Source organism: Apteryx rowi, unplaced genomic scaffold, assembly GCF_003343035.1.
Source record: "Apteryx rowi isolate R43461 unplaced genomic scaffold, aptRow1 scaffold_2, whole genome shotgun sequence".
NCBI classification, from domain to species: Eukaryota; Metazoa; Chordata; class Aves; order Apterygiformes; family Apterygidae; genus Apteryx; species Apteryx rowi.
The window spans coordinates 2,432,316-2,451,901 of NW_020448307.1; the positions used below are offsets into that span (position 1 = coordinate 2,432,316).

Below are 19,586 nucleotides of genomic sequence, written 5' to 3' on the forward strand. Positions count from 1 at the left end.
ACAGCAGATGCAAGTTCACCCCAGTTGCTCCTGTCCCCTGCAACTCGGTTAATTTTTTCCCGTGCRGCAAGCTCCATGCCTTGCACTTGATAGTACTCAGGGCACAAACTAACAGGAGTATTTGCGGACTGAGAATTTGGTGTTAAGCACAAAATAACACATTATAGAAGATATTTAAGTGATAAGCAGGAAAATGCTGCCTTCTGTGGAAAGACTGGGTTTTATTCTCCATTGTTCAAAGCTTACATCTAAATCAGGGCTTGGAAAGCAACTACTCATGAGTCACAGCGTGAGAGAGATCAAGGCGGGCAGGCCTGGGACCAAGAGCATCCTCCAGGTTCAACAACCACCCACTGTCCTTGCCCCCTCTGGGGAGAATGACATCAGCCATATTCTGCAAATTCTGCAGCGCTTTTATGACTTTCTCACTGGGACCTGGGTGACTAACCATCTTTTAGAAGTGCCTCTCCCTCTCTAGATGCTATCAGATAGCCACAGACAGGCGAGAGAAATCCCAGCCTTTCACCTAGGTCAGTTGATTATCCCCCAGTGCCCAGGTTTTTGAGGATTTGCATCCTATTCCAAACTCAGCTATATGCTGCCAATTTAATTTTTGCTGCAATTATTCTCACATCCAGACATTTGAATCTACTGTCAATTAGCAAGGACAGAGTTCGACCTCACAGTCTGAAACATCAGTTTCCAATCTCCCCTGTGCCAGTAAGCTGTCAATTTTAACAGTGTGAGAGTGGTCAAGAAAACAAACATCCTATTCTTTTATTAGCACCATATGGCTGTATTTTGACTAGACACTAGCGCTACAAGAAACTAAATACAGTGGAATTTCCAGAAACTAATCTCTTTGTTTCATGCAATGCTGCCGGCATTTCCCACTTGCACCATCTGCTAGAGAAGGGCCAGCGTTGCACATGCCCGCAGCGACGGTACAAACGGGGCAAACGGCAAAGCTAGGCTGGCGACTCAAACCAGCAGGCAGCAAGGTCAGGTTGAGTGATGGCAGTAAGGACTTGCACAACAGCACTACCGCTACTTGAAGAGCACAAAGCCACCTCTGCAAGGTGCCTGCCCAGCACGAGGACCATTCACAATCTGGTTTGTGACAAACACGTAGCCCCTCATTAAGTTATAAGTTGGAAGGCCACTGAATTTGAGTCCCTCTACAGATCCTCACTATTAAATATAGACTTGTATGCTATAACTAGCTAATAACCAACTAATTTTTTTTTAAAAAACAGACATTTCATTGATGTAGCTCACTAGTATTTTGATTAATAGCATTTCTGCTAATTATAAGCAACAAGCTACCTCTTAACTTCTGGGTTCTTCAGTTTTGATGACAGTTATTCCCTGCAGTCATGGGATTAATCAATGAAGTTTTAATGAGGATCGATTACTTCCTTGGTGTCTCTGACCATTTTTTTCAGAAAAGCTAAGCTGACAAAACATCATAGAATAATAATTAATAATAAAGATCTCTCCCATCATCCTGTTTTTAGCTGCCAAGCTCTCTTGCACAAAAGGTGAGAATAACTGCAAACCTCATTGCCTTCAAGACAGAGAGATGTTACCAAAATAATAAAAATGTGATTATGGGGCATGTGCTTTCCTACAGTCACAAGCAAAGAGAAGTAACTGCATGGATTTAGTCATTCTGCTTATGTTCACACATCTTGGGGCAGAGGCACTCTAGCACCAATGGAGATAAAAGACTAAGAAATTCTGTTTTTCTCTCCACTATTTTTTTTAAAACACCTTTTTTTAACCTGACTACAATTACAGTTGGTAGAAGGCAAAAGACTTTCAAGATACCTTTGCACAGGACAACGTATTGCACAGGACAACGTAAAAGTTGAGAGTAAAACCTTGGAGGAAGGAAATACACGTGTTCCACGTTACTGGAAAGGCCACTTGGGGTAAAAATCTCAAAGCCTTTTCAAGGATAGCCCCAAATCCATTTCTGTGATTCACAGGCTGGCTTCCAGCAGAATTTTCCCCCCTTGTGTTTCAAAGCAGATTACTTTTTTCCAGATGCTAGGAAGTGCACCTAAAGGCTACACATTCTGAGCCAAACTGTTACTTTATAATGAGTCTTTTCTTTCTTGTAATCTAATAAGTGCCTTTGCTACAGGGACCGAATTTTAACATTTTAACACAACRTAGGACAGCCACAGGTCTTACAGCAGCACCCCTCCCAAGCACCAGAGGGGACTCCAGCCAMGACCACCACCTCGCCCCGAGGGGAGCAGGCGGCCGGCTGCAAGGGTCTCCATTCCTGGGCGCCTATGACCACCCCCAGCGTTGTACAACTCGGAGGACRTCTGCGAAAAATCAGGGATTAGGACAACCGCTGGCACGTGTCCCCAGCAGCTAGCGAGCACACACCAGTATCAGCCCGTTATTCTGAAATCGGAACCATGCCTCATATCACAGTCTGTTTTGGGAAGGCAGAGAGTTAACATACGCATCTAGGGAGCGCCTGCGGCAAGAATACTCCAACGCTACMTGGGGCACCTCGTTCACCTCCTTTCTGGGGGACGCAGAAGGCCATTAAGCAAGAGGATGTAGGAAACAGCATTTTCTGCCTGGTTAAGGGCAGTACTTAGTTCACAGAAATCGAAAAGGGAGAGGGAGAGCAGGAACCTGCTCTTTTTACCTGTTTATTCCTGTTCCCCTTTTAATGCCTTGCAACAAATGTGTCTCTTTACTTGCTGAGTATTTTACAGATGTAGACATATTTAGTGTAGGTCTGGATACAGGAAAATATATTCCTACCCCATCATTATACACCATGTAACTGTCTAATTTTTAAAAGGATCCATATGTAACATATATTAATAGTACGATTCAAATCCAATCTGCTTTAAACCTCAGAAATGTTGTGTCTGGCAGCGAAACTGCTGCACATTTGTTCTTTATTTAATATTATTCAAAGTTTTGGGCACATCAAAGTCTATTAAAAAAAATCTGTCAGAAAAGACTGCCATAATTGATTAATGAAGCAAACACGGCCAGAATTCAAAGCCAAAGTATATAGATCACTCTGCATTTTCAATTAGCGCAGAAAAGACAAGCAGATCTGTGAGTCTCTTGTGTCTAATAACAGGACTGTGATTTGCCGATACTGCTGCTCTGCAAGTTAAACGACTACAGCGCTAAAGGCAGCTCTCACCTCTATTTGCTGCCTGTTTTCATGAACTGTGTGGGAACGCAAAATATCCAAGAACTCCATTGATCGACCTGTCACGTTTGGCTGCGATGGCCAACAGACTCAAGAGAGCATAACTATACTGATCAGTTCTTTGTAGTTTTTATAACATCTTACTCCAGTCCTCCCGGCAGCCAYGCTCATCATTTGGTAACTTTTTGGTTCTCGGCACCATTTCCTCATTCTTCACTGAGGGGAAGCAAAACGAACACTGTTCCTCTTACCATCATACCTGCTTCTTCCACCTTTGTAACTTTTACATTAATTCTGGACTGAACTGGCCACGGACCAAAGGCGGGCTGAGGGGGGACCCGTGGCAGGATGCTTAAAAGCTAGGTCTAGAAACGAGTAGCAGAGCTAAGCCAACAGCATCTGTACAGGGGTACTCTGTGAGCACTGGAGAAAACAAAAGGCTTCTAGAAATAGCCTAAAACAGAAACCACCTTATCACAGACAGAAACCATGTGAGCAATGCTTGAAAACTCAGCGTCTGCACAACAGTGAACGCGTTCCTGTGTTCCTGCAGTAACTGCAGCAGGGAGTGGCCCGTCTTGTTTGTGGCTTGGAGTTTTTTTGTTAATCTGATGTACTTTTGCCTTCTGAAGCGTGCAGGCAGGCAGCTCCAGTGTCTCCATTGCTGCTGGTGGAAGGGTTTGCCCAACCACAGCAGTGGGAACAGGGTCAGGTCTCATCAGCCGTCAGTCCTGCGGGCCCCTGTGAAAGCTGGCAGCACGCGTGTCAACCCAGCTCTGATCCAGAGGGGCGACATCACAGGAGCTTCCCTTCTGGCTCRTCTCCTCCTGTTCTCCTCCTCATTCCCCAAATACCTCTACAGCAGACATCACAGGCCAGGACACTCAAAATCCCCAACAGTCTGATAACACAGAGATGCAGAAAAGGAAGGAGTGAGAAAAAAAATGTTCCTTTTCACTTTGARGAGCCAAAGGAGAATTAAGAGTAACCTCTGAATTTGCTAAGAGACTATTAGTCAGAGATGGACATGAAAGATGGAGATTTATTCACAACAGTGCTGTCATACTGACCCTTAGAAACCTTGAGGTGAGGGGCTAGGAGATACAGGAAGGTGCAGCAGACCGAAGACGTAAGATACTGGCAGGAGGGCTCTAGGGAAAAGAGCTGAAGATAAAGGGAAGAGACAAGCTGTAAAACAGAGAGAGGAAGAGAAAGGAGTAAGACAGAAAAGAAGCAAAGGCATTAAAAAAAAATACCCCCCACACCACCGCGACATAAAATGAATCACCACCGCAGGATTAGAAGGGTGTGGTGACCTCTGGAAAGAGAAGAGAGACTGAGGGCAGGTCTCCCGAGGCAGGTGCAAACAGACCGTGGACTTGCCGTGCTCCAAGCAGGCCAGACCTTAGGCGGTGCCAGTTAGGTCTCCTAAGAGCTCCACCAACACTGACCACAGGCTCGTTCACCTGCCCCTCAGGAGGGTCTACCAGTATAACGCTTAATGCTGAGCCCCAGCTAACAGCGTTGGGCAGCTTCCTCATGCCAACTGCCTCAGGACAGTTTCAGTCACTGCAAGCTGGCACATGCTGGCACTGATGTCCTCTCTCTGTCCCAGTTTTCTGTTTCCACTCCCATGCTGCCATTTCTTCCTTCGTACCGTCATAAGCATTCATGTAGGTAAGCAGCAAGCTGAGCCAGGCAAAATCGAACTTGGGTGGAGCAGGATTAAAGAGATGGGTTTAAATCCAGATCAGTTCTCTGGTCTAATTCACCACAAGAATATTTGTGTCAGCAAAGAGGTCCAGGCCTTAAAATGAGCATGAAAATGCAAAGCCCAAGGAAAGCAGAGCAAGACCTGCACAGAAAAGTCACTCTTTACAAAAGTCTAATAAACATAAAGTTTTAAACCACCACAATAGACATTGTTTAACCTTTGCAAGGACTGTGGGCACAGGAGAGTGCTTTCCRGGTTTTAGATATGGATCTCCTCCCCCCAGAAAACTGAGCTGCAAGAAAATCTATACGCAAAATTGCTGCTCCCATACCTGCAGTTCTGGCTCTATATTGATCCGGTAGGCTTGGGCCTTTCCATCTTCTAGGACAGGAGATGACCAGGTCTTCCCTTCAGCTCTATAATGGGAAATTAAAGAAATTTAAATGGAGTTTACTTGAAAAGAGAAAACCTCGTTCTTTTTTTCCTTCCAAAAAACATATTCTCTGGCAGGAACTATAAACTGGAACACAGAAGGATTTATAAAAATGCCTTTCAGCAAGAGGGCTTATGCCACCCCGCACAAGTCAGTCTTGACCCTTTCAACACAGGTGCCGGATAGGGCAGGCACTGAGATAATTTCTATTCACAAATGTATCTTCGGTCCTGCCAAGCAGGAACAGGATGCTGCCACTGCCCAAAGTTTCTGTGCGCCTGAGCACTTTTTTCCACAGAGGTGTCTCAATGTACAGTTGGGATTAGATCACTAACATATGTCTGTTCTATTCAGCACTYAGGGCACGTAGGATCTGCTTCTCCCGTTTGCTGCTTTTGTCAGGCCTGCCCTTTGATTTCCAACGAAGGGAGGGAATTGCAGGGGCCTATGCAAGGTCTAATAGACATATACACAGGCATCTCTGGATACAGAGATCTAGAATTTTATCAGAGCTACTGAGAAAGTCTTGGCAACCTGGGAATAAACTTATGTGACTTAGGCCGAGGCTCAGCATCACCTACCCTTCCTCCTTGCTGAGCCCGTGGAGCCTAGAGAACCTGCAACAGATCAAATGCTATGCGGAGCAGAGCAGTGCATTTGTCAACAAAAAGGCGAGATCATTTTACCTTTGCGAGCACAAGAGCTATTCCCGCATGGAAAAACAACCTTCCACTCTCCCATTGCATGCTGCTGTCTCTGAATGCTCAAAACAGTGCATTTCTAAAAACAAAAGGGCTTTTCCTCCACAAAAGAGCATACTAGAAAACTGAAAATATCTCAAAACGAGGGCAGCAGCCCTCTGAGCTTTGCGCTCCTCTAGTCCTGGAGTCAGGAAAAGTTTGTTCTGTTCCTGGTAAAAACAAAAGCAATCTCAGGATTGCTTTGAGCTCTGCCTACCTGCTCCCTGCATCCTCTGCTTCCTGGGGGCTGCAACAGAACAGAGACCACCGGAGTTCAGCCTTCATTTGGGAGGCAGTGCCCGGCCAGGAAAGCTTGCAGAGGACATGCCCTTCTGCCAGAGGGGTGGCCATCACTCAAAGACTTTTTTTTGGCTCACTCATTTCAATTGGAGGGGATCTCTGCTGYTTCTCTACTGCATTGAGGTAGAAGAGTGAAATCAAAAGCTCAAAACACAGAACACAAGTTATTCTGTTTAATCTCAGAACCTATGTGCATGCCACTTAAGGAAAATACAATGAGTTCTTGTTCTACCAGGTATAGATCACTTGTCATGGCCAAGGATCTCTTCTTTGGACTCTGGCCCCTGCCACATACCATATTCAACTTTGGTTTAATTATCTGCAGACTCCAAGAGTTTGGAGAAGGAAGGAGAAGGGGGAGGGAAGAAGAGGAGCATGGTTTTAACCCAGGAATCTCTGATGTGAATTTTTACCTCTAGTATTTTGCATTTAAGGCAGTCAACGCATAAACCTTTACAAATTAGGGTCTGATCCAAAACCCATTAAAACTAAAGACTCCCACTGGGTTTAATGCACTTTGGACCTTGAAGATTTGCGCTTCTATTTTTCCAAATCACTATTTGCTACTGCAATTGTAGCTTTTCAATGACAATTGTTGATTTTTCAACATAGAAGAACTCATTTTTCATAGCTAGATATCTTGTTCTGATACACTATCTTTACTATAATTATTTGATTTTTGACTAGGGCCCTACTTTTCAAATTTGCCTTTCAAGCTATTTTTTTTAAATCAGGACAAAGGAAACTGATCTTCCCAGAAACAGCACCATTCCTAACAAATCTAACTCGATTTTTGCCCTGATCTAGTGCCGTATATATTGCTTCCACATTAAGAATTTCATCTGGAGGTCCAGAACATTGAAAATGCCTAATTACATTGGCAGAGATCATTGCTATTATTTCTGTACTTTTTCCTCTCGCACTGAATTAGCCTGATGTTTGTTCACACTGTTGATGAGAGTCAGACAGCTATGACGTTCTCGTTCTGATCCACTCTGGAGACCACGTGTCAAATACAGTTTAAAAGAATCCCTAAAGATTTCAATTTACCAGCAAATCAGAAAGATTCTTAAAACGTTTTTGATTCTAGAAGATTAAAATGAGCAACAGTAAATTCCCTCTGCATTAAGCTACAGCATTCAGTCATCAGTAATAGCCAACACTTTCAAGTTAAAGTTTCCCAGTTTGCCATTCCCCAACAAAGATCACACTGTCTGTGCCAGAAGACAGCTAGACTTGTTTTCCAAAATTATAGATTTCTTCCTACTTTATGAAAGACACAGTCAGATTTTTAGCCAAGTTTGCATGTAGAATCCCATTCATAGTTAGTGCTTTTAATGATTAAACTCAAAGGCCTTCTTTCAATAGCAATTCTTCAGACCTCCCAAAAGCTTTCATTTCAGTACAAGCAAAATGCAGCCTTTTACTGCTTCCACCAAATCACAGTACGGAACGGCCTGAACAGAGCCAGACCGACCTCAGCTACATAGCTTCCAGCTGAACTACTCTAAAATTAAACATACAGCAGAATTTAGGTTCTATTTTGCACTTTTATAAGACATCCTGCAAAGCAGAGGGGACCAGGGAAAACAATAGCCTTACCAAAGAGAAATCAATCAACACCACCTGAAGTTTGATGAGCACACATGCTTAGGCAAAGAGACTGCCTCATCTCCCCAAAGCAGCCAAATACAAGGCAGGTGGAAGTAATTAAGAGGTCCTCTGCCCAAGAGGGGGAGTATATGGGCAGTCCTGGCAGAAGAGCTGATGTTTGAAATTCACCCCCCAATTTATACACTGCAGTAACTCCGGCATGTGTCCACAGCCCTGGCAAGACRAGCAGATGGAGGGGTCTGCTGCGGTCCCCCCAAGAGAGGGGGCTGACTGAGCCCTGGAGCCGCAGGGAAGACCGCTGGGGCCAGCATGGCCACCCCACGCTTCCCCAGAAGCAGCCTCATGCCTACTGACATAAGCATGTCTGTGTTTAGGCAACAGCAGAAGATGATCCCATTTTCCTAACATAACAGGCAAGAAATCACACATCACACTTGAGTATTCCAGGTAGTTTAATTTACGCCTCAAGGATGGCGAAAGTGTTTTCAGATGTGTTGTATTATGTTGTAGGGAATTAGAGTCAGCTATGTGGAAATCATTACCTTGCATTAACAATGCTCTACTTCATTTTAATGGCTGCTGCTAGGACAATACTAAGAAAATAACCTTACCTGGGTTAGTGCCAGGCCTTCAACATGTGGCTTTTAGGAACAGACCCATTAAGAGGACTTAATTAAAAATTTAAAGAAAATAGCAGACGCCTTTTATCCCACAATTTGTTTTCTAAAAGATTCAACATCATTTTCAAAAGATTACTTGCATATGGGCATGTATTTTCCCAAATTGTTTTTTCACCTGGTAATAATCTGGAAGTCTTGCTTTCTACATTTATAGAGCTACTTTTAAGTTGCAAGAATTCCTGGGTCTTATTGAATTTCTAATTTCTCCATTCAGTATTTGGGCAAAACGCCAGACTGAACCTGGGCCACCGCCATCTGCGATTGTACAGCAGAACAGGTGTGTGCAGGACAACAGCTGTGCAAAGCACCAAGGAACAACCACGTCACTGTGTTTCACCCCGACCTGTCCAGTCTCTTCTAGGGGTGGTGGCTTTAGCTTACTGCCCATCCCCTGAAGACTCTCCACCCCAATGACATTACAACTAAGGCAGTGATTGAARAGGTGATCTTTATTACTCTGATAGGGACGCTGGCCTTCCAGGACCGAACCAAGTCTAGAAAGCAGCTACAGCTAATGTTCATAATTCCCCAGGATTATGAACTTCAGAGTAGTAACTAGAAGGTGTTGGGTCTGTCCCTACATCATTAGCAACACTTTCAGCTGCTTTACAACAGAGTTAAGGCTTTGTATAACCAGGTGGACAGACAACATGCTGAACTAACCTCAGCTGAATGCCCTGATGCATCAGGCTCAGTTGGGGTACACTAAGGAGTAGCTGCAGGATTTCTTGTCCCTTCACTCTTCTCAGCTAAAACTGCTCTTCTGTATCTGGGCTCTGGAAAGCTGAAGGGTTTTTTCTGTGTTAGTCCTTGAGGAGTTCCAAAGGGGAAGCTGTGATTCACTCTTTCAGTTGTACTTTTACTGGAAACTTGAGAACATCACACATTGTAATGCTTCCCATATTCCAGCAATATTGCTGCATTGCTTACAACAAACGTACACACAACCTCAGCCTCATGGGAGGCTTGATGAAAACAGGCACAGAACTGGGGGAGCAACTTGAAAGGAAATCGGCTGCATGAAGGTCCGGGGGCCTTTGGGACTACATTTCCAGGATATTCATTACTGGGCCTTCTCTTACTGAAAACTTAAGCTTCCAGAGAAATGTCATCCCTGTGAAAAGAAGCTGTTTAAATACAAGAACTTTGTAAGCAAATTCTCCAGACAGACCAAGTGGAGCTTTAATGGTGGATTGGTGTGCGGTGGCCCTCTGCAAACTGCTTGTGTAACTAATGGAAGCAAGATTCGGTTATGGATCTCTATGCAAGATGCGACTTGCAGTTGGGAGCAAATACAAATACCGTTCTGCACTTGGGGCTGCCGCTTTCCCTGTTCAGTCTCAAGCAAACGTGACTGAATCTGATCTGCACTGCAGGCAAAACATGGCATGTCATTGCCATCCGTAAAGGAATCTGGGGATTTCCTGACTTAAACACACTTGCTTCTTCCATTCCCAGAGTTGTACAGAGCAAAACAGAGCCCACCCCACCTTCCCAGAGCTGGGCAGGGGTTTACTCAGCTCCTAGCCAAAAAGGAGAGTTACCATCTCTGAAATAAGTTCCCAACAAGGTGCTCTTAACACAAATACTTTTCTATCTATAAGAATACTCAATTTAAGAGGAAAAAAGAATAAAAATTAATAATGCAAGTAGTACATTTGTACCCATTTTCTCCTACTTACACTGTGAATCCTGCACAGCAGGGCCCGTTTTGCAGTCRTGCACCTAGCTGCCCCGGTCATGGATGAAGGCCCAGCGGTGCCACTCCTGTGGTATGCACACCACAGTAAGAGGCACGGAACAGGATTTATTTCGGACAGAAAGAACCACAAAGCTGAGTCTTTGACAACTTCTGCTTTGATAACCACAGGCAGGGAACAAGCACACTGCGTTCTTCCCTCCCGAGAGCGATGAGAACGACACGCAACAAAAACTCTTCCAGAAGTTTTAGGGCTTGTGCTGTCAGCTCCTTTAGCAGGAGCCAGGTGTGCTCGCACAGCAATACTGGGGTTCTTAGCTCTACCTGGGCTGGAGAGATGCTTTCCAGTATCCAGCCAGCCCCGGGCACAGCAAAGAACCCCAGTACTATTACCAAAGGAAAGGCCTGCAATTAGATGGGCTCGGGAAGAAAGGGATCAAAATTATTATTTTTTTAATCAAGCTCTCAAAGCATGTGAAATCCTCTCYGCACATTATAGAAATATGAACATGTTATTAACAGGAGACAAGAGGGGGAAAAAAGCACACTTCTTTCCTTATATGGAATTTCTTCACATGTATAACTCAGAAACAACTGCATGAGGTGAAGAATCCTGAACGAGGTTTACTGCACGATCTTTATCCACACATTTACATTATTTAAAAATCTGAAATCCCTAGCCTCCAGTCAAATAAACAGATTGTGATTAAATACCAGGATTTTCACAACGTGTTTCTCCAAGTAATAATTCACAGGGGTGCTTAATATCAGGAATCTTCTTTAAACAGCTGCTGTATAGCTGCCATTTACTTTCCTTGCACACATCAGTAAGAGAAATGAGGCAGATATCATGCTACTCGGCTTGGAACTCGGATACGAAGACAACACCGGAACACACCAGCTGATTTATAATCACAGCATCCTAAACCGTCCTGCTAAATCTTCATTAGCACTATCAATTACTTTCTCCCACACAAACCAAGCGACATGCACTGCTGCTAGCTGCTCGTACTAAGCCCCCTTGAACTCCTGCCCTTGCATTTCAAAGCCAATAACCATGACCCRAATGCCTACCCCTTTTTATAGGAATGCCTAGGTAATTCCTCACACATTACATCAGTAACCACATGAGCATCAGTTACATAAATTGACTTCTTTCATGAGCAGATGAGGATTTTCCTCTGCTCCATTTCTGAACAGTAAGGCTACTGTATTACTTTGCTTTCCACAGTACTTGTGTTCAAAAAGGGCCCTGCACATCAAAGGGCAGAACTCTGCCCGATGAAGTCAGTAACAAATCGCCCATTAACTGCAACAGGGACTGAAGTAGATCCAATAAAGGCATTAGAGAACTGTGGTGAGAAGAAAGTGGGAGAGATCCAGTCCAAGAGCACTTGAAGTCCTTGATAAAGGTGAAAGTAGAGATGGAAAAAAMCATACTTTAATACAGACTAAGTGGGGCCAGCTGCAGACGCACAGYGTTGAGAACACCCTGGACAACAGGGACTCTTGCAGGGGTCACAGAAAAGCCTCAACACACAAGACAGCAGCAACATCCCCTTCACAACGCAGTCTTCCCAACCAACACAGGCTCGGGGCACTATCCAACTGCTTCGGGCAGGATGCAGCATAACCTCACATACTCCCAGCTGGCAGATGGCAAAAAGCTTCAGAGAAAACTTTCTGGCTCACCTTCCTTCTCTGGCACAGATAGGCAGGTCTGGACAATGCTGCCAAGGACTTTCCAGTGGTGTGTGTTAACAGGAACAGCTTAAGTGATACCACAAGTTCTCCTGTCCAGCGCCTGAGGTCATTTGTGCACTCAACACTCTTCTCAAGCAAAAATTTTCAGGAAAGCACAGCTCCAATCTAATTTTATGGTTGCTTTTATTTGAGGCATGACCAGATTTGAAATAACAAGTCTTCCCTAACAACCAGGGCTGCAGCACAGCCACAAGAGATGTTAATATTTAAAGGAATTAGAAAGGCTTTATTTAAAAAAAAAAAATACACAGTAATATGTGAGCAAGAACAGGGCAAGCTGCACTGTTATTCTGGTTATCTTTGGGTCCCAGGTATATTGCGTGCATTAGCCTGAATGCCAGCTACCTTCCAGGACAAGAAAGGGTTGATCATGAGAAGGAAGAGACTGATTTTAATGTGCAAGTACATGCTCATGTGAAAATATGTGACTGCAAAGAATTCAGACCTGATCTATCAAGTCTGCAATTATTTTATTGTTAATCCTTTGTTACTGTTACAAAACAAAGCAGCTTTTCATATCTAAGACGACRACCATTTGGAGAACAGAACTCCCAGGCTCTGCTGGCCTTTTTTTTTTTTTAATTTTAAATCATTGTCTGTTTTGCTACCAGTGCCCTCCAGACATTGTCTCCTTCACCTTCACAAAAATTACATGAAAGATCAGATGCAAACAGCTGCTCTGAGCTCTGCATTTCTTTTGCACTTGTTAAGAGTCATGTTCTTACTGCTGTATACCCAGAGATGTCACCTATAGGTGCTGAAAGCTCTTACTGACTCTTAGAGTTCAACTTCAGGCATTTGATGTTCTGTAGAAGGGCATACAACCCACTTAATTTAAAGCAGCCTCATTTTCTGAGCACTTGTTCGATTTTCATTCTTGTGAAAAACCCCTCAACACCTCTTGACAGGAAACCATCCATTCACGTGCTTACCTTCGGAAGTGCCCACTGAAATTAGCACTCAACTTTTGGTGACCAGGAGGCAGCTGATCAGTTCATATTTTGGGGCATAGTTGAGGCAATTTAAGCACCTTTAAGAGATCACAATGCCAGATGTGACATTGCTTGCTGGTTATGGCAGTGAAGTTGACTTCACAACCAGTCCAGCAAAACAAGAGCRGTCCAAGGAGAGAAACAAATGTTTCTCCAGTTTCCCAGGAGTTACGTGCTGGAATTTTCATGCAACTACTCCAAATACACTAGGAAATAATGCAGTTCCTTTCTGCCAACACAGCTTTGCTTTTTGCACCTTGGATCTTTTCTGTTGCCTCATAACTTAGTTTCTCTGGGGGTCATGCTGCCATGGATCCCACAATGACCAACTCCTTCCAAAATACAGTGCGGCTTCCCGCACAGAAACCATGTCGAATGCACTTCCCAACAGCTGGCACGTCTCCTTGGCTCGCACAGCCATTACGCCGAATGCTCCGAATGCCTGGCTTCCATTATGTTGTTTGGAAATTAGAGGTTTGTATTTGATCAGAAACTCTCAAACTTTTTTTCTTTCTGTCTGCCTGACTACAAAACAGGTTCTGCCACTCAGTTGGGTARGAGAGGAAACTATTATCAAACCCACTGTAACAGTTCTACCGACAGAGCGTTTGAATGACAGACACACAGGCCTATTCCCAGCACATCCACACAGCCAGGCCTCGCTACTGCCGACCGCTGCATCATGGCAGAAGTCTCACTTCAGTTATTTCCTCCCAAATATAGTGGAGGGATGCTGTCTGTACCGCACAGGAAAAAAGTTTTAAGCACTTATGTTTTATTCTATGAATAAATAGCCAGTCATTCTGGTTGTTTGCCCACCAGTGTCCATGTATTTTACACAGACTAATCTGATACATGGGATAATCAACATCTCCTCCCGTCAAATTCAATGGAGTTGATTTGGTTGATCAACAACACCTCCAAAAAACCAGACAGTTCATGTAAGGATATCCAGGTCTTAATCTGCACCACTTTTCGACTGCACAGTAATTCTCCTTTTCTGTTTTTTCCTTTTAAGTTATTCACCCACTCTGATTTTCCTACTGAACTTTCTAGTCAAAGGGCATTTAATGCATACAGTTGGAAAACAAAAATAATCTTGTTATGTATCTCAGTAATACATAATGTCAAGAGTTTGTTGAGAAAGGGTACAGAATGGAAAAACCCCGAATAGAAACAAAAGAACGAAAGCTCTTTGCCGAGGGCCGTTGGCCTCCTATCCGTCCAGCAGCATGCTCGGGGAGGGATCTGTATGGAGCCTCATTTGGTAAAACATAATTAACACCAGATCCTGCAAGTCTTCTGTAAAGGCACACAACAAATAAGCCCATTATTTCAAACATATTTCACAGACAAACCACACTTATTTTTAAATAATGCTCTCTTGTTGAGTTGCAAAATGCATTGTATCAAAAAAGGCATACACCAAGGACACTACGTGGAAAAAAGCCATCCGACTGACAAGTAGGGAGCAGCCGTCGCTCTGCACAGACGAGCTCTTCCAGAGTCTGGCTCGCTAGCCGATTTTACAGAGGTGAGCAGCAGCTATTAGCAACTGCAATTGCTAGACATTCACACAAAACAGCAAAACACCTCCCCGCAGTGCTACCACCCCTCCGAGACCAGCTCTCTAACATGAGCTCACCCCTTTCTTAGAAAGGCAGATCCTAGAACAGTGACTCATTTTCACTGAGGTAGCAGCCCTGGATATGCTTTCAGCAGTGATTAATGATCAGGCAGAATCATCTGGAATTCAACAGGTCACTCGGCAACAAGGAGAGAAATCCAAGAGCCGTGTCACCAAACACTCAGTTTGGGCCAAACTAAAAATAGATCTAATAAAGTGTCAGTGGAGTTGCTTTTCTTACTGTAAAGAAGATAAACTACTCAATTTTTCCTGTCAAGAGAAAGGCCGCACTTTGGTCTGACAGYGTACTCCCAAGGCACTGCCTAGATGGATCTGCTTGCTAAAGAACCAACTGAACCAATTGTAAGATCACATTCCTTAGCTAAACCACCACGTACAAAACAGCTCCTCCTCACAAACTGCTGTCTATATCTGTCTTGCAAAAGCCTGAGGACTTTTTTTCTCCTGACTATAAGCAGCCACAGCCTTTGAAGCCTTCACAAATGCAGAAGTTTCAAAGCCTGACAAGATCATTACAACCTTCTTGTTTGCTCTCCTGCTTAGAGAAGTCCACACAACCTCACCCACTAATCCTGCATCGCCACAAATCCGCAGTCCATTACCAGCAACATCTGCAGCAGAAAATTCATCACTCCTCTGGACATACTGATAAGTCTCAAAGTTCAAAATATTCATCTTTGCAGGTATAGTTAGACAAATTCAACCTGACGCCACAAAGCCTTGCTATGCCTTTATCTACGTGGTATTAAAATCTTCTTTCCATATAGCAGCTTCCAGACCACAGCTAGGTCATTAAGTAACATTTCCTTCTCTTAGGCAAACTAAACAGGTCTTCCTCAACTCCCACCAAGGCACCTACTCAAAGTGTTATAAGACCTTTCTGCACACGGAAGTAGTGTTTTGYGGGAGAACAGAGCTATACTGGTGTGATAAAACACATTTCTCCTCTGCACTATGGTCAAGACAAAATTCCTCTTTTAGAAGGAGAACAATCCACTTTCACTGAGATACTCTTACACGGAGTACACTAATGTATTAGCTACAGCCACAAGCATGATCATAGTTACTGTCAGCAAGATTCTAGCACCACTATTTATTTATTTTTTAAACAAACAAGATTAGATCAACACCAGCAGAAAACTGCATGAGAAAGCTGTGCACATCCCACATGCTTCCCACTGACGCTCTTCAGTATCAGTATGAATATCTTCGACCACACAGTTATGTGAAATCATCAGATAACTTTGCCATTTACTGTGCTGCGAGGGCAGAACATTGAACTGGGACACAAGGCTTTGACATATGCAAATCTAGACAAAAAAGGGAGGAAGGGGAAAATCACCTACTTATTTCTAATGGATATAGCTGAACCCCGGACAAGAAGGACTAAATGCACTTAAAACAGCTCCTGAACCACTGCAGTTTCAGCACAGCACATTAAAATACAATAAAAATAATCTCTTTACATTAGTATGCCAGAGYAAATAAAGTTCAGAAACCACTAAGCTACTTTGTTTGATGGAAGTTGCTATCTTGGGACAGTTAGAGCAGACAGCTGGATGAGATAACATCTTCAGCTGTCTGATTTTAACTTGCTGCTGTATGTGATTTAGTGGATCATTTCCTAACCCTGMCCCTGATCTGCTCAGTGACCTTGGGCAAAATATCCTCATCTTTTTCAGTCATCAAGTGGGGTTAGYGATGGATAAAAAGGCCTTCAGGTCATGGATAAAAAACTCTATAGAAAACCTATGATTTTTTTAATTATTACAGTCTTCAGTCATATCTGGCACTTTCTGCTCCAGGCATAGACAAAAATGACGTTCAAAGGCAAGTGCAGGTGAGGCCACATCTGGAGTACTGTGTCCAGTTCTGGGCTCCCCAGTACAAGAGGGATGTGGCACTACTGGATAGAGTCCAGCAGAAGGCTATGAAGATGATTAGGGGACTGGAGCACCTCTCCTACGAGGAAAGGCTGAGAGAGCTGGGCCTGTTTAGCCTGGCAACAGGCACAAACCAAAACACAGGAAGTTCCATCTGAACATGAGGAAAAACTTCTTCCCTGTGAGGGTKACAGAGCACTGGAGCAGGTTGCCCAGAGAGGTTGTGGAGTCTCCTTCTCTGGAGATMTTCAAAACCCGCCTGGACRCGATCCTGTGCAAYRTGCTCTAGGTGACCCTGCCTGAGCATGGGGATAGGACTGRATGATCTCCAGAGGTCCCTGCCAGCCTCAACCATTCTGTGATTCTGGGGGGAGAGAGAGATTAGAAGGGAATCTTGGTTGTTCTACACTTGGTAAAAGCCCCATTTGGGGTAAAAGATGATCCARTCTCTTTAAAAGCTAATGGAAAGCAGAACCATCCTCCTCGGCTATGCGAAACTCTGTTTGAATGGTTTGTGGTGGTGGTGTTCTTTCTTCTTCTAATGAAAAAGCCACTTAGTTTCTGTAACACAGTCTGAGCTCAACGGGCCTCTACTTAGGTCAGGCATTTCAGACTGCAGTGTCATAAAACACTAAGAACAACATTAGGCTTCTGCTTCAGCTATGACAGTTCACCTTCCACATTGGAACAGGGCCTTGTGCAACTATGGTYTCAGATTAATTTTCTGGTCAGAACACTAAATATTTTTTAAATGAAGTATAAGCAGTAAGTGACAGCTCTTTATAGCAGGAAATGCCTTTTTAATCTGAAGYGGAAACTGTATAAACTTCTTTAAGTCTATTACAGATAACACTAGTCATTTAAGCACCTTATAAGGAAGGCTCATTTTGACTGAACAATTAGAGTAATTTGTAACTTGTGTTAGAAAACTTTAGTTATAGAATTACTTCCCACAGAAAGCAAAACAAATCTGTTCATATAAACTTTTGTTTTGCTTTCAAATATTCTAGAAAAGCGTGAATATTTGGCAGCACCTTCAAATGTATATTCACTGAAGAGACATATTTAGGAAAATGACAGATGGAAGTTAACAGAATGGAAAGCTTCTCCAAATCAAGATTTAGATCCCAGGACTTCTCTTGCTCAAGTCTACAAGAACTCCATTGTCTTGAAGGATCTGATCTGACCCACAGCCAGCATAAGCCTTACAAGGTGTGAATGAATATCCAAACAGATAAGTAAACTGGACCTGCTTATTCTATCAGTATTATTTAAAAAATAATTTTGTCTTGCTGCTTTTAAAGAAACACAGAACAATTACATAGACCACTGGGATGTATCCAGAACTGAATCTAGTGACACATTTACTCTGGGGCCAGCTGCAAGCCTTCTGGAGAATCATCAGGCAAAGCTGATATGATAGGACAGGAAAAAAAAAATTTTTTAAGTGCTAATACAGTCTCATTCCAGCATCCTCCCCTTTGAAGAAGTATGTGCAAAAACTATTGCCAAAGCAGCATTATCTGCTCTCCATGGGAAAGGAAAGCTTAGTTTTACTTTATGTGATCATAGTAGGAGCGGCACCTGAACTGCTCCATTAGGAATTCCCTTCTCATCTTCCCTAGCCAGGAGGATACATGCTACAATGCAGAGATTCAGAGAAAAACAGGAAAATATTTCAGGTTGCGCAGTCTTGCAGAAGAACTCAAGGCCTTAGTTGACTAATACAGACACAGAACCTGAAGCGTTAAACAATGATGTGCAGTCACCTACCTGTTCACAGAGAGAAGTAGCTGATCCATGCATGCTTTGATCTTGTTTTGTGCTTCTAGGTGTGTCATGTTTTCTGTGCTCTCTCCATTAATTGCCAGAATAATATCTCCTGGGCATAGGTTTGCGATGGCTGCCTTACTTCCAGGGTTAATCTATACAGGGAAAAATAAGAGTTATTTTAAGGTACGTTCAGTCTAAAAAGAGATACGTTTCTTGGAACAAGAAGCAGATAGAGCAAATGGTTATCTATGGAGAAAACCGACGCATTTTGCCTATACAGATGACATCTATCACAGCTCAGATATCACGGCTAGTGTTCTTGGGACTGGCCTCAGTTTTCTGAAAGTGATATTCAACAATAATGACATTAGGTGCTGGCTCTCTTAGTTAACGAAAAGATTTCTGTCAACCTCAGTCTGCATGTCATCAAATCCTCTCTTCAGATTTAGTCTCTTGCTTAAAATAATGAAATACCCTCTTTAAAGAAAGTTAGTCCCTTAATTCCTTTGACTCATTTGGCTTGCAGGCTTTAAAACATGCTTTGAGACCCAACTCCTTGAGAGCACATGAAACCCTGTTTCTTTGGAGAAGTATGYGATTTAAACATGACAGCTCACCCTAACTCCTTCTCGTGGAGATGTTACATCCCACACCTGTTTTCCCTGATCATCATTCAAATTACTTGTCTCATTCTAACTTTGCATGGAATATCAGGTTGGTTATTAAATCTCCATAACTCTTTCCTACTGTTTTTGTAGGAATGCCAAAACCTTGTAAAACTCAGCTTCTTTCTTGTGGAACTAATGACAGGTCCAACCATTTGTGGTTGGACGCAAGACCAATCCTGCAGCCCGTAACAGAGTTTCTTTGAAATGAGCATTTCATTTACATTAGGCCAAATATGTTTTTAATTTTTGCAATGATAACGCAAAATGTTGCAATACATAAACAGAACAGGTAAACATGTGTCTAACTTTAAAATCTTAATAGCTACATGTTTGTCCTTGAATTTTCTCTTCAGTCACTCAGAGCACCTGTTAATGCTCTGATAAGCAACCATATGGTTTCTCAATTGAGAAAGTGCAGTGTGCCTGACATTGCAGTTATTCATATCTCACTGCATTTAAAATATGATGGTGCCTAGATC

General features: G+C 43.2%; 1 protein-coding gene across 1 annotated transcript in view; it reads right to left on the bottom strand.

Moving 5' to 3' along the window:
• The window catches only part of PDLIM4 (PDZ and LIM domain 4), a 61,869-nt gene that overhangs the window by 26,992 nt on the left and 15,291 nt on the right, over positions 1–19,586 (bottom strand). Inside the window, exons 2-3 of the mRNA XM_026063400.1 lie at positions 18,440–18,591; positions 5,245–5,329 (exon numbers count right to left, since the gene is read on the bottom strand). Of these exons, the coding sequence (XP_025919185.1) occupies positions 5,245–5,329; positions 18,440–18,591 (237 nt within the window). The remainder of the gene's footprint in view (positions 1–5,244; positions 5,330–18,439; positions 18,592–19,586) is intronic.